Raw genomic sequence first — 16,146 nt, 5'->3', positions numbered from 1 at the left:
GCGAGATAGGTTCCCGATACCAACAATTAAAGAACTCATGGATGAGTTGTGTGTGGCTACTGTGTTTACCGAGCTTGACTTACATGCGAACTATCATCAAATTCGGGTTCATGAAAGAGATATTCCCAAAACTGCGTTTCGTATGCATGAAGGACACTATGAGTTTGTTGTCATGCCTTTTGGCCTAACCAACACACCTTCCACCTTTCAAGCTCTTATGAATTCTGTTTTTAAGCTCTTCCTAAGCAAATTTGTCATTATTTTTTTTTTTATGATATATTGGTCTACAGTACCTCTATTTCTGAACATATTTAGTATTTGAGGATAGTGTTACAATGTCTGCAAATGTTTTTTCTGCCAAGGATCGATGGAGTATTTGGGCCACATAGTCTCCAATTGTGGTGTCCATGTTGACAGTAACAAGACCAGTGCCATGTTGCAGTGGCCAACTCCACAAAATTTGAAGCAAATATGAGGATTTTTGGCGCTCACTGGTTACTATAGGAAGTTTATACATCATTATGCCAGTATTGCTGCCCCTTTGACTAATCTGCTAAAAAAAGATGCCTTTTAATGGACCGAAGCAGCTCAAACTGCCTTTGATAACTTGAAGAAGGTGATGACCTCTGCTCCAGTATTGACCCTTCCCAATTTCACACTAGATTCCGAGGTGGAGACTGATGCTTCTGGAGTGGGTGTTGGTGCTATACTCAGTCAAGAGGGACACCCACTGGCATTTTTCAATAAGAAGTTATCCACAAGGATGAGGGCTGCTTCCACCTATGTGAGGGAGTTGTTTGCTATTTCTGAAGCTGTTCTTCAATGGTGCCATTACTTGCTCGGGAGGCGGTTCATTATTAAGACTGATCATAGGAGTTTGAAGGAATTAATGAATCAACTGATTCAGACTCCAGAGCAGCATCACTACCTTAACAAGTTGATGGGTTATACTTATCAAATCGTTTATAGACCTGGGAAGGATAATCCTGTAACATATGTTCTTTCGAGGGTCCCTGAAGTGGTGGGGGAGGCTGCAGTTGATGTTGCTTCTCGGTTCTCACTTTCAGTTCTTCAATTTGATATTGTTAACGTTCTATTACAAGCTAATCTACAGGAGTCAGAATTACAAACGCTACATCAGCAATGGCATGCAGGATTATTGAATGATTCAGGATATGAAGTTCGAGGGGGGCTACTTTATTTTAAGAATCGGGTAGTGATCAGTTCCACTTCCCCTCTTAAGCATTCTATTTTGTTAGAATTTCATTCCAGCCCTTTAGGAGGGCATGCTAGTTCCTTGTGCACTTTCAAACGGGTTGCAACAAATTTTTGTTAGCCCGTAATGCGAAAGGATGTGGAAGCTTTTGTACGCAATTGTGCAATTTGTTAGCACACTAAATCCCTTACCACAAGACCTGCTGGTCTGTTACAGCCCCTACCTGTGCCTCAGCGGGTTTGGGAAGATATTTCACTCGATTTCATTACTGGTTTACCTATTTCACAAGGTTGTTCGGTGATTCTGGTAATGGTTGATCGACTTACCATGTATGCACATTTCAGTGGGCTACTAACTTCTTATAATGCAGTTAAGGTGTCTTATTTATTCATTCAAATGGTGGTCAAATTGCATGGATTTCCTCAGACTATTGTATCTGACAGAGATACCATTTTTCTCAGTCAATTTTGGAAAGAATTGTTCAAGCTCAGTGGTACTACCCTTCAATTCAGCACGGCTTATCATCCTCAAACGGACGGCCAAACTGAGGCTCTCAACAGATGTTGGGGAGATCTTCAATGTGATATTGTTGGGGTGTTACCTGTTTTAAGTCATCATCAGCAACCTGTCCACACCCCTTTAATTCGCAATGTGGGGCTGTCCTTGCCACTAGGGAAGTTATTCTACAGAATGAACTTGTGCAACAGATTCTGGTTCAATGGGAGGGCATGGCTGTGGAGGATGCTACATGGGAAAACTTTAAACCTTTTGTGGAACTCTTTTTTGACCTCAACCTTGAGGACAAGGTCATTTTTTATGCGGAGGGGAATGTCATGAATGGATCTATATTGGATAAAGAGCAGGTTATTGGTACTGTTAGTAGAGAGTTGGGGGCTGAGGAGCATTTGGAACAAGAGCTAGGACAGCAACAGCCCAAGGATCAATCTAGTGTTCCAGATCAGCAGGGACAGCAAGGCAGGGTGAGGAGTAACCGAAATAGGAAAAAGTCAAGTTGGACCAGGGATTACAAGATGATATAATCCACTAGCAAGTTGTTAGCTGACGTGTTAATTGGTTAGAATTGATAGTAGTTAGTTAATGTAATAAATAGAAACCCTGAACAGAGGAGAGTACGGAATTTTAATAAACACTTTCTTTTTTCTCTCCCTTTCTTCTTCCTTTCTTTCTCTCTTTCCTTCCCTCTTCTTCTTGAAGATTTATCTGTTCATAACATAATGTATACATACTTTTCATTTGATGCTTATTTGTATGAAACATGGAATATGGGTGACTTTGCAATTAATGTTTGTATGCGAAAAAGAGGAAAGTTAAGAACATGACCATGACACAATGAGCAGTTAATATTTCTTAGTGGACAAACAATCTAATCATAGCAAGTGGCCCAGTTGACGTGTTATATATGGCAAATTAATTCGCATCATACTTTCCAACTTCTTACGAGGTCAATTTTACACTATTTTCCTCTGCGAGCTTTCTTTCTCTACAATATCAGTAAAACCTTATCACAACCAATAGTTTGATTTGGACACTAAATTTAGCCAACATTTTTCATTTGAGTAAAAGTTTGGACACAAATTAAGCGGTTTATTCTCCCTAAATTTTCATGACGTTGGAGTTGGACCGTGTAGCTGAAAATACTAGATTAGTTGACTCAGATCCAATTCTGCCATCATCCATGCCCATGCATACCAACTAGGGGTGTCAAACGGTATGGTTTTGGTTATTCGGTTTGGTTTTGGTTCGGTTTAGATTTTCATAAGGTGAAACCAAAATCGCACCGGATAGAAATAAGGTGAAATCAGAATCATTTTCATCCGGTTTCAGTTTTAGCAGTTTTTAATCGGTTTTTGTTATTCGGTTCACAACCGATTTACATGGGGTTAATAGTGTCGTTTTAGAAAATGGTTTGCATCCTACAACTAGTGTGAATCCTACATATATTAAATTTCCTAAGGAGTTATGACAATATACATTTATTTTACCAAGGACAATATACGTATATTTTCTATATAAAAGACTACACATATTATAACTAATTAACTACGATCCTAGAAATTAGAAAATCAAGAAGTGTGATTGTGTGAAAGTGAAGCTCCCTCCTCAGTTAATACTTTGTTTCTTTTTTTTTCTCCCCTTTTTTCGTAAAGACCCATCGAAATTCAAAACACTTTAGCCTTTAATACTAGGTGCCGGTTAACCATCGGTTTTTCAATTTGGTTCGGCTTCAAACTGGAATTATGGCCTATAAAACCAAACCTGATCAATTTACTACTGTGCGATTCGATTCGGTTCGGTTATAATAGGTCGGTTTTGATTCCGGTAAATGGTTTTGGTTATATATTGACACTCTTAATACCAACTGTTAAGTTTGTCTCGAATTCTTAACCCGTTTTGAAGATTGATCTACTCCAACATATTTTTTCTATATATTCGACTTGGAGTATATAATGTAATGTTGTCTAATTGAGAAAGTCATTGTATTTTGGGAGGTTTTTTGAGCTAAGGTTTTAGGGCAAGTTTCTCGCCGCTGCTGGATGTAATCTCTCTTCTGCATAGTGAAACATCTTCTTCTTCGTCCGAGGACGTAGCACGCCACACTGGTGTGTGAACCTCATTAAATATCTGTGTCCAGCGAATCTTTTGTCAATTTATTTTTTTATTTCTTGATGTTTGATCTAACACCAACATATGTGACATATTTTTTTTTTTGTTTTTAGAACATATGTGCCAATTGACATGTATGATATAGACGCATTATCCAGATTTTCAGTTTTTTTTTTTTTTTTGGTAAGGCTATTTTCAGTACGAAGTCCAAGTCCAACGTCTGAAATTTTAGGGTGAATGAACCGCTTAATTGTGTCCAACACTTTTTACTTTTAAAAAAAAAAAAAAGAAGAAGAAGAAAAGAAAAGAGCTAAAATTTTATCTGAACCAAACTGTCGATTCTTGTAAAATTTACTTACATTGTAGAGAAAGACAGCTTGCTGAAGAAACTGTATAAAATTTCAACCTCCCAAAATAAGTCGGGAATTGTGGCGTGAATTAATTTGCCACAAAAAAAAAACCATGGCAACTACCATATTCACCACAAACAGTAACTACAAGACTCTCCCACGTTCCTTTTTTCATGCAAATAAACATGAAATGGATACCATACAGACATCAAATAATTTTGCATTTTAATGCAAGTCATGTTCATTGGCACTCCAACATTTAAACTTTAATATGGAATGTTAGGTAATATCACCTTCCAGGGAAAACCCCATTGCAATCTTACATTTCTCTTGGTTTATGTTCTTCCAATAAAAAGAGAAATTTGTACATGAGATTCTCACGTGGGTAGAGACCGATTGTGTTGAAAATTTTATATGGAAAATTAAAATAAGTGATACAGAAATTTATAACGTATAATACTGGTTATTTCCACCAACTTCATACTTCACACAGAGGAGAAGGTTTTTTTTTTTTTTTTTTTTTTTTTTCTGCTGAAGGGGAGGGAAACATGAGGCGGTTTTGGAGCATACATTTCAATAATTTACAAAGCTAATCCTTGTGGACAACTCAACAATAAAGTGCCCGTCCAACCTTCCATGTGGATTGCCGGTGTGGTTGACCAGGTGACTCATAGATATCTCCACTGGGTTCCACTTTGCTTGCTGGCCCTTTCTTTCCAATCTTTGAGGAACTCAGAGAACCCTCAACTACAAAATTAAAAGGGAGGGGGGGGTGGGAAATTTAATCCTTCAGGAATGGGCAGGTACAAAAAGGCCATCAGCCAAAAGTATAACAAAATGAAACCTAATAGTGGATGATCACGACTTCCTAATCAGATTTTCAAGAAAGAAAAAACAGATGATATGCAGCACAATGCAATTAAGAAGGTTTCCTCTATCACACTAATGTCATCCCAGAGAAAATTAGCCACATCGCAAAATAAAGCTTTGGACTCCATAAGAAACTGAAACCTTTGAAAAATGGATAAAAAAATAGAGGATGACAAAAAATACAAGGAACTCCACCAACACATAATGGGCCATTTGAATCCTCTCTCCTCAAGCACATCCCAGCCTTCGGATGTGTGTAGATCCCCCAGCTGTCAGATGCGTGCTGGAGGGGCGGAGGGGGTTGGAGAGGATCCAGACCCCATAATGAGGGGTATATGATTGATTTGGCTATGAAAAAATTGACACATGGTCAATCCAAACCATGCCCTATCTATCCAATGGTTGAAGATGCTACATCACCCTCTTACGTAGCACAATTAGGTGGATAACATAGAAAGGCCTTCCTTTGTAGGACACCCAAAGAAACTCTTGCCTCTTTAAAATAATAAAAGCCACCCCACTACCAATCACCAAAAAAAAGTGTCATCATTAGAAATGTGTTGCTAAATCGAACTATCCCTTCAAATTCAATATGATTCCTTGCATACCTTGCCATTCCCACACTACTTTTGAATCACCCTTCACAAGCCTCGGGTATTGATCAACACGAGAATCTTCCTGGACCAACTCCTCAACCTACAATGCAGATGCAAAAATTTTTGTTATTCAGAATCTCAATTAATATCTGAAACTACATAATAATAGAAACCATTTCATTAGCCAAACAAATTTCGGATTGGGGTCAGGTTGTACTTGGTAGACCCATGATTGTTATGATGTTCTGGGTCATCACAGGTTAAAATAAAGCAAGATCTATGCTGAGGGTTTTAATTATTATAAACCTATGTATTCATTCATTTCTTGATTTCTTCATTTTTTTTTTTTTTTCACCCTTTTTTTTCCCTTCTAATGAGCTTCTCCTTTTTATGTCCTGCCCACTCCCGTTCATAGTCAAGCTGGGTCATGTTGGCCCGGGTTAGCCTCATGGGTATACATTAACCATGGCCAAAATATATACTATTCTCGCGACCTGGTCCTTACTGCTTTCATGCCTTTTCAGATAAGCAAATAATTTTAATAGTATCTGGGATAAATGATGAAAGATAGGGCAACCATGAAATGGTCTGAGAAAATAATAAGATTACTGAAGAGAGGGGGAGGGGAGGAGGAGCTGCTTTTATCAAACGAAATCCCTTAAAAGGGAAATTGAATACCTTCCTCCATAGCATGGGGTCTTTCCTTTCTCTTGGGAGAAGTAGATGATCTCGTAAACGAGAAGCAACCACCCAAGGTTCACCTTGTCCAGTTACACTCTTTGCTGTTATTGCACTTTCTTCAAGTATGTCACAAACCTAAAGAAGTTGCACCAGTTGCTTAGCCATAACAAAACCGAAGTCAAATTAAAGATAAAACTGAAAAATTAATAATGTTCTTTGATTGCCACGGATGACAATATGCATGCAATGATGTCTTTCAACTCAATGGTTTCATAAGGGTTATGTTCTTACACACACACACACACACACACACAAAAAGGTTAGTAGCATGTTAAGTCACAAAAGAAATTTCCTTTCTCAATAATCCATCTTCTCACAACAAAATAGAACTAATTTTAATGCAATAAAAATCCCATTGATCTTGCACACTTCCACTAAATGCAACCAGTTGCAGATCATCCTACAAAAATAAAGGAATAAAACAAAACCAAATTTGTAGAAACCATAATAAAATCTAACATTAGATACGAAGGTCCTAAAATTCACTTGATATCTTTTTCCTTTATCTAGTTAGAAAATTCATTAGGTCTTTTGTTCTACATGAGTACACATTCTTGGCACATTTGATGTTCAAAACCACGTGGAGATTTTTAGCTCCTGAACCCCATAAAATTGTTTTGTTTTCAACATGTTTTTCAGATTTTAAGTAGACAATAGTCACATACATTTTGACCTTAAACAACGTTTAGCATAAATACTGATAAGAGTACCACTAATTCAACTTTTTCCCCTGGTCAAATCAGCAAGTCAAGTTTAAGACACAATACGAATAATTCTGGACATATGAGAACTTAAAATGCACATCCAAAACTCTTGGGGAATGTGCACAAATCTTGTAAGAACTTACGATTTGTAGAATAGTTGTCAAGACGACTAAACAACCCAAGGCGTTGGAGGGGCGTCTAGGTGAGCGTTGCCTACGCATCCTAGGCGTGCAGTCTATGACTATATGTAATATAGCATATAATATGCTTATGCATAACATTGACGTCATATCAATGCTATATGATATATTTATACTAGAAATAGTCTAAATGAGAAAATCAACATATAATAAACATAATATGGGATATAATATGAGCATATTCATTGAAAAACAAAGCAATAAATATAAATCAACATAAACTTGTAAGTGTCAACAAGGTGTGTTGTCGCCTTGGACTTGGGAAAGAGCCTAGACGCTTAGGCGGTGACTAGGCAACACCTTAACAACAATGATTTGTATGACATTCCCCCCCCCCCACCACAAATGTCAAACACAAATTTTGATGGCTATATATCTGCAAAATATGTCAACACATGATTTACATAATTGTTCTACCTGCACTGAAAATGTTATAGCATTCTGTTCAATAAGCTGCAACTTATGGCACTCATGTATACCTGCTGGTAGAGCTGCTCTGCTCTGGTAGTTAGATATCGACTCCAACGGACTCTTCGTATCAACAAAGCAGACAAAATTATGAATCCTATAAGCTGTAAATCTCAATACCATCAACAAGTTTGACAAGTAAAGACTATAAAGAAAATCTTAAAGGTTTCTTCTCAAGGGAGCACACCGCTGTGGAAACGGGAACTAAAATCAAAGCATGCTTGAAGATCCATAGACGGATATAGCAGAGTAGTGGTTTGTACTGTTCAGCTAGCCAGTCTGGACATTTCAACTCTTCGATCCTACATGTCGACAAAAAGGAGATGGGGGAAAAATGAGAATATGAGAGAGAGAGAGAGAGAGAGAGAGAGAGAGAGAGAGAGAATGGTTAGTAAAGCAACATTTTTCTTTTTTATACAATTAAACAATGAGCATACCCTTGGAAATCTTCCCTCGTCTCCAATGAGCTTCTAATGGACTCCAGTACCTTTTGTTTTGTATACTGAAAAGTGTCATTGTTCAAGCCAAAAATTCTGCGCAATTTGCCTTCATCAAGTTCCTTCCAAATGTCCACATCTTGAACCTGAAAAATAGAAGTGTGCTATGAACCACGGATATTAATAGTAGTGTTGTTATTCTTACTCAAACCATAACCAATATTTACTTATACATTAGTATCAAAAGACTTTTTACATTATATCAAGGATTAGTTATGATGACAAACCCAAATTGTGCCAGTTCCATCGCATAAAAACTGAGCATATGCTTCACATACATGTTGTTTTACCCCTTCTGACTGCATTTCCATAACACTGTATTACTAATAAGAAAATCGAGAGAAAAGAAAGAATGTGCTTCTCCTTTTATCTTCAAAGACAACCCCACACTGCAGAATAAATGAGTAAAAAACGCACAAGTTTCTTAGCTGTTTGACTAATTTCTCCATCCTCTATACATCGCCTCCCATATTTTTTATAGCCATGGACACATTCCAACTTGCCATTAAAACATTCTCCATTATCCGGACAAGGTTCACAAAAATCTGTAACAATAAGAATAGGTTAATAGGATGTCACAATAAGCATGATGCTGTAAACAAAATCAAATAAATAATAGTAGTCTAGTAGGTAAAGAAATATCATGTTAAACAAGGAAAGAACAAGAGAATATAATCTAGAAAAAATTGGAGGTATGACATACAGCAGTAACAGCTCACACATTATACTTTGAAATTAACAATAACTCCATTCATCAATTATACAAACACTGAGAAACAAAAACTAGAGATACGGCTATTGCTTTGTAATTATTTGCTGTTTCAATATGTAATGAGCTTATTAGAAAAGGTTATGTACACGAGGACGCACCACAACACCAAGGCAATTTACAAAAAGACCAATTTACAAATAAATATATGGCTGCCCTCAGATATAAGCAATTTAGCTAGCACATTCACCTCCTCAATAGCCAATGTTAACACTGGAGAGAAAGGGAGCTTCTAGTAAGAAGCTAAAGGCCTTTTTTTCTTTTAATAACCTATGAGACATCCTCCATGGCCCTTTTTTTTTAACCCAAAACTGGAATCACCCTTTGCAATCATTAATCAAGAATCACTCCAAGGTCATGACTTAGAAACATAGCTTCAGCCAAGTTTGAGTTGCTAGAACCTACAGTGCAAGCAGACCAAAAATAATCTTCCTGATTGTACATAGCAACGTCCTAGATACCTGAGGATTCTGGATTATGTTGGTTTAAATACTGAAGTCATTTTTTCCTCATCTCCACAAGTAGGAAGCCAAATAGAGAGTTCCAAAGGGGTGAAAAAAGATGACCAACCTGCAGGAATCTATCCCATATGATATCTTGCATTCTCTCTCTGATTAATCAGATAAAAGGACCTGTGAGAAGTTAACATTTTCTTGCTCATTCTTCATGAATAAAAGTTTCATATCACCCCTTACCCATCAACAATTCTCAGATTGCTCTCTTACTGCAAACTCCAATACACTGCATGAATGGTTTTTCCACAACTATAGAAAGGAAAGACCCAAGGTCCATCAATGAAATTAACCTATCATATTCTTTCTTTTTTCCATTTTTAAATTTATGAGTAGCAGTTTGATACTATAAGAAAACCACCAAAACAGAGTACCAGAAATTTACATCCATCACAGCCCTTCTCAAACTTTATAAATAGACTGTTAAAATTAAGACAATCGTGTTTACTGATTAATCAACTAATTAAAGAGATAGTTACACTGTGGACCAGAGGTTTACTTCTACAAGTTGTGTATACAGATCCCCAATAATCACTGTTTCAGAGTTCAGACCCACCTCATTTAGGTGCAGCGTAGAAGTCAATTTCCAAATTCCGGGTGAGATTAACATTGTGATATAAATTTCAACAGAAAATAGTAATTGGATTCATCCCATAATGTCTCATATGGAAACGCAGTTATCTAAAGAACAATTATTCAAATAAGTGTTCAAGTATCAACTTTTTCCACAAGCCAGGCAGCTGTGATCAATCTCATCGTTTATTGTTTAAATTACAGAATCACAACAAAACGACGTTGGATAGACAACCGACCGATAATCCGAATCAATCCAACAAGAAGTGTAGAGACCAGAATGATTAGCTTGTTTACAATAATATCGGAAATCAATAAATCTAGATAATTCATACATTCCTACTCAAACAGAATCTTTGATTAATAAATTATTTATTTAAAAAAAAAATGAAAACTCACCAGATATTGCATCTTCAGAAGTCTGATCACTATCGCAGAAGAGCTTTGGCTGGCGATTAAGAAAATTGACAGCAAAATTGCAGGCCATGGCGACGGATACTGCAATGGAGACGACGGCAAGGAGCCTTAAGAACTCTTCCTTGGAGGGGAAGAAACCCGGTGGTGGCTCTTTCAAGAACAGAGACAGTAGAGAGGAGTTTGGGACAGTGTTAGGGTTCTTATGAGCTGATCTTGAGCGCTTTTTTGAGGCGGAAGCCATTTCTGAAATTCGAAAGTTCTTCTAATTGCTTCGAAGCGCTTTTCTAAATAGCGAAACCCGCGGGAAAAAGAGAAAACGATAGTGAGAAACCGTAACTGCGAAATTTCGCCATTTTGGGAAAGCGCATCTGTAGACTGTAATGCCAAACCCTTAAGGGGTGTCAAATGATTGATTTGGTTTGATTTGGTTTGGTTTGATTTGGTCCATCTCAAACGGTTTTTAGCATATATTAATCCACAATGAAATCTGAGAGTGTGAATTAGGTTCTCGAGAGCCATTCTTGTACGGGCTGATTCATACAGATGGAATCTACCACAGAGTTGGTTGTTGAGTAGACTCCATCTGTGCGGATCAGCCCTGTATGAGAATGGTTCTCGTGCGAGGACTTGATCTGCTTTCGAAATCTGATCGATTTCGGACTATGAATTTTTGTTTGGCAACGTATGTGTTCTTTTTTCTTTTCCTTTTCCTTTTTTTTTTTTTTTAAGTGTTTCCGCGATCTTTTTTTGTATGGAAAACAAAATAAGCACATTAATTTAAGTAATCTACAATATTATATGTTACTCCAACTGAAAGCATATCCTCTTTTGCCCTACAAGAGCTCCTATGTAGAAATTGACCCTACTATATCGGATAATATAGATAGCATTACGTAGCATTTGGTTGCATAAATTTATTAGTGCAGGAATTGCTTCTAGATATAATTTCATAGAATGAGTTTATGTGGAATCATAATTTTAAAAGATTGATTGTTTGGTTACCTTGAATCTGCCATTAGTATTCATCTAGAATCCACCTGAAGAACTGTTTGGATTCATTAGACAAGTTGATCAGATATCTCAAATAGCAATCCTAGATTTTACAATGGCCACCCTTCGCAGCTTCCTTGGGCTAACCAATCTGTTACTTGATTAGAACGTCTCCACCTACAACCATCCTTGCTCCCGGGCTGCCCAGAATCCTTCTTTGCAGTCCCCCAAGGGGCAACTCTTGAAGATTCTCTACATGACCATGGTCAAGATATATTGCAATATCATTAACCAACATAGATGACCATCCCCTCACACCATCCTTAGAAGTTTCACTGTCATAGTAAACAACAAGGGATGATTTCTCTTCCCACACACTCTCTTGTAGGGGTGAAATAGTGTTGTACTGGGCCGGATTTTTTTAAAGCCCAGGTCAACTCTGAATCCTCTTAGCTGAATCCAAGTCCAACTCAGCTCTGAGGTCGAGTTGAGATATTTCAATTCAATCCCAACTATGCCCGGCTCAATCCAGCCCAACCCATCTCGGTGTTAATTGATCTTTGATTAGGTTGGCCGAGCCTGGTTGGCCCTAATTGACCTTTAATTTTGCCAAGGTGGACTCGTCCTTTTCTTTTTTTTTCATTTGTGTCATTATTTGCACTCTAAAAAAACGAGACATATTCAACATCAATCGTTTTTAGAATATTGAAATAGCCAAAGTTAAAATTAAGTGACATCCCCACAGCCCCCACCCCTTATGAAAGGCGGAAATCCCAACCCTGTTGATGCTTCTATAGTTATACCAGTGCTTTCATTGGCCCACGCATTGGTGTATGAGTTACTATATTATTGCATATAGTGATATATAATATGGGAAAAAGAAGCCTAAAAGATAGCGTAGCCCCCTATGCCTCAACAGTGGGATGAAATGATTGCTCCGCCCTTCATGAAAGGCAAAAATCCTACCCTTGTTGATGCATCTACTGGTGATCCCACTGATCCCCATGCCAATATAAGGGCCACACTTCCTTTTAGGAAATCCTCTCCCATAAAATATTGTATACATAGGGTTGTGCTCAACCCAAGGTCGTAGCCCCGGACCAACATCTTGCCTAAAAATTCCTGCTCATGCCTGGCCTATAGGCTAAAACGCTTAGCACAAGCCCTGTCCTGGCTCAGAGCATTCTCGGGCTGGCTGGGCTTTTTGACACCCTTAGTTACGGGTTTCACACTCATCATTTTCTAAGTGTGTGAGAGAGAGGGGGGTTTATTTTTAAAAAAATTTTAGAAAAAAGAATGCAACCTACTCATGTTCTCCTAGAAAAAAATCGTCTGCAATTCCGATCTCGTACAATTCCGTGAAATACTACCTTCGGGGGGTGACACGTGTATTGATACTAATGCAATGGTTCAGATCTGATTTAAATGCCTCTTCACTGATTTAAGGTCTTATTAGTTGTACCAGATATGAACCATTGTATTGGTATCAATACACGTGTCACCCCCCAAATGTGGTATTTCATGAAATTGTACGAGATCGGAATTACAGACAATTTCAACCCATGTTCTCCTACGTCTTTTCAAAAGGGGCTGCGAAATTTGGACCCTGATTCCAATTGCTTGAACCTTTGGATGTCCCATGGTGTATACCGTGTGTACAATCTTCTTCTTTCTCTCTTTTTCTTTTCACATGAGATCTTTGCAGTTACTTACCGGAATGTTGGTATTGCAGCTTCCATCTTTGAGCTTCAATCCAGTCTTCATCTCTCTCTCCCCAACCCAATAGTGAAAAATACTTGAGTTTCAAATCCAATCCAATTAAATATTGAGATGTGGCATTTCGTTTCTTAGGAAGGAATCTGATGTGAGAGTTGACCTACTAGTTGTACTGAATCCAAAAACTGACCAATTTCTCAATCTTTAAATTCTCATGTCCCAAACTCAACTTTAACACAATTTTCCATCACACTCAACATCCCAGGAAAAAAAAAACAAAAACCTTACTAAGGGGAGAAAATTCCACTCCTGCCCCTAGAATTCCATTTCCCGGCTGCAAGTGAGATAGTAGCCAACTTCCGTTTCAAAGTGTCCACCCTGCTGCACAGGGTGTTCGGCATGTTTCCAATTTTGCAGCAATCATTACTGATTCAGAAGTAGGAGCGATAATGTGTTCGGTTGCCCACCTCATATTGAAAAACACTAGCTCCTAAAAGTCCATGATACCACGATTCTAATTAAACGACACCTTTAATGCTTATTAAAGAAGGGATAGAGGACGGTTTTCCTTCGGACCATTATCCTCTGCAGTGAATGTGGCGGTACAATGAGTATTGAATGGCTAAGACCCATTTGGGCATGCATCCCAAGATCATCTCGGCGATCCAATGCTTATCCCATGGCCACACTCAATGCAGAGGATAATTTTGCGTTTTCCTTCAACAATAGTCAAAGTGGTCAAGGGATGCTTATGTTTTTGAATGGTATTGAGAAGTCATCAGAAACAATAACTGAGCGTATTATCGACTTCATACTATAGGGGTCAGAGCAAGACATGGATGACCCTTGAGATGATGCATTATTTTGTGACCAAAACACCCTTGAGATGCTTTTCTGTAACCTGTGATTGTGTAATGGCTTGGAGCCTTGGAACACAAAAGACTCTATTCAGGCAACCTGCTGATTATTTTATCAGGAAAAAAAAAAAGCTGCCGGTTAGATTCCGCCTGGTCCATATGAGAGCTCTTACATGTCCAGTCTCAAAGATAATTTTTTCTTGTTTCATGTTCAGTTCTCTTGTTCTTGCCAACTCCAAGCCAGAGGTTTTGCCCAATGAATTTTGAGTCCAATGAAATAAAAAAGAAATTCCCATTACCCGGCAATTGTATGCATCGAAATGGAATAATTCCTTTCCTCTATAAGTTTGCAAATACCCCTTAAAGAAAAAAGATCAATTGAATAGATGAAATCAAAGGATCTAGAAAATGTTGGTATTATCTGGATCAATTGGGTGGTATTTTGTTAGGATTCCACCACCAAAGCAAAAAACACGAGCGAGCTCATTTATTGTACTTTTTATTGATATTGAATTATTTTTTGTAATTTCTAAAGAGAAAAATAAGCCTAAAAGGTTTTGCCCCTGCGTCCAGACACAGTAGGGGATAAAATAACCCCCTTGCCCCTCATGAAAGGAGAAAATCTCATCCATGTTGATGCTTCTATTACTGTTCCCAATGGCTCTTGTGCTGATGCAGGGGTACACTACTTTTAAAAAACGCTCTCCCTTTTCTAAAATACCCCTTTTAATCAAAGCGGGATTCCTTTTCGCCACCTGTGATTTGCGGCAGCAGGAAATTTATGTCTTTGGCCTAGAACTGGCAAATTAAACACTAGCAACTCTTCCCAATAATGGTTCTCACACTATAAAAAATTTGGGTGTTAAAGAGGAGAGAATGAGAGAGCTTTATTTCATAGATGATTAGATGAGTCAATATCATATCATTGATCAGAACTTATTAATGGTAAATATAAACAGTCCTTACATAAAATAAAATAATTAGTAATTAATGAGAAAGAGAGCACCTTCTCTTCTTCTTTTCATGTATCTAGAGCATAGAAATCTAAAATATCCCCAAGGTTGAGCTTGAACAGAGAAGAACAGTCATTATACATTAACCACAACATGTGTTCAAACAAAATGGCATCAACATCCACAAAAATCACAGATTTCTCTTCTTGGGTTCCATAAATTCTCTCCTCCTTGCTTTCCTTCTTCATCGTTTCCATCAAGATCCGAAAAGGGTCTTCTTCCAATACAAAAGGATCCACCAAGAACTCCCTCTTCTCCTCCCCAACAACCACAGTCACCGGCCTACCGGAATTCCCAAATCCTTCCTCCGATATAGGCCGGTAACCAAGCCGCGAACCTGAAAGTCGCCGCCGCAATATCGCAACTGGGTGAACCAAACAATCCATGTAGGTGCCTGAAAATTTCTACAGTAGGCAGGTGATCATGAACTGATGAGTTTTGGAATTTGGTGGAATGGAAGGATTTATATATAGATTTTTTCATTGGGTTTCTTCCAGAATGGGATTGGTTGCTTGTCGGTTGGAGTAATGGACTTGCAGATGAGAGTGAAAGTGAGAGAGAGAGAGAGAGAGAATGACGAGGAAGAGCTACAGAAGTTTCTGATTGAATAGGTCGACTAATGGCTCTCGCGGACTATTTTGTAAGTAAGGTCTATTTGACTCTGCTTTTGGGAAAGAGCCGTTAGGTCGGTAAGATAGAAAGTAGCATAGGTGTCAATCCATCGGTTTGAACCGGTTATGGTTCGATTGATTAATTTAGATGTGAAGATTAGTAAAATTGAAATATGAATCCATAAGAATGCACCAATTTCAATTTCCAGTCAGTGGATTATCGGTTTGATTTTAGTTTACTTTATGTAAATTTATTCAGAAGTACTAAAAAAATGTTCTTTTTATGGTCGAAATCCTTGTTTTCCAGTATGATTTGATGTTTTATCAATTTTTTTCTGTCCAATTTAATTTTAATGTCATAAAATATCAGTCTGAAATATGATCAAATAAGCTCATTTCGATTTTGATTCGATTTGATTTT

The 16,146-nt window shown here is 37.8% G+C and overlaps 2 protein-coding genes across 2 annotated transcripts; both read right to left on the bottom strand.

The window, feature by feature from the left end:
* Window positions 1-4,435: 4,435 nt before the first annotated feature.
* On the bottom strand, window positions 4,436-10,939 carry LOC122069299. Its single transcript, XM_042633291.1, has 9 exons — window positions 10,521-10,939; window positions 8,685-8,812; window positions 8,495-8,566; window positions 8,208-8,353; window positions 7,958-8,072; window positions 7,782-7,874; window positions 6,336-6,473; window positions 5,670-5,757; window positions 4,436-4,938 (listed from the first exon to the last, which is right to left on the bottom strand). The coding sequence occupies exons 1-9, from the start codon at window positions 10,777-10,779 to the stop codon at window positions 4,799-4,801; spliced, it is 1,179 nt and encodes a 392-aa protein (XP_042489225.1). The 5' UTR covers window positions 10,780-10,939; the 3' UTR covers window positions 4,436-4,798.
* A 4,183-nt stretch (window positions 10,940-15,122) lies between these two features.
* Window positions 15,123-15,500, bottom strand: LOC122069301. The gene has a single exon (XM_042633294.1). The coding sequence runs from the start codon at window positions 15,498-15,500 to the stop codon at window positions 15,123-15,125; it is 378 nt and encodes a 125-aa protein (XP_042489228.1).
* Window positions 15,501-16,146: the final 646 nt, after the last annotated feature.

Source organism: Macadamia integrifolia, unplaced genomic scaffold (genome assembly GCF_013358625.1).
Source record: "Macadamia integrifolia cultivar HAES 741 unplaced genomic scaffold, SCU_Mint_v3 scaffold572, whole genome shotgun sequence".
In the NCBI taxonomy this organism is placed as follows: domain Eukaryota; kingdom Viridiplantae; phylum Streptophyta; class Magnoliopsida; order Proteales; family Proteaceae; genus Macadamia; species Macadamia integrifolia.
This window is presented reverse-complemented; position numbering and strand designations above follow the sequence as displayed.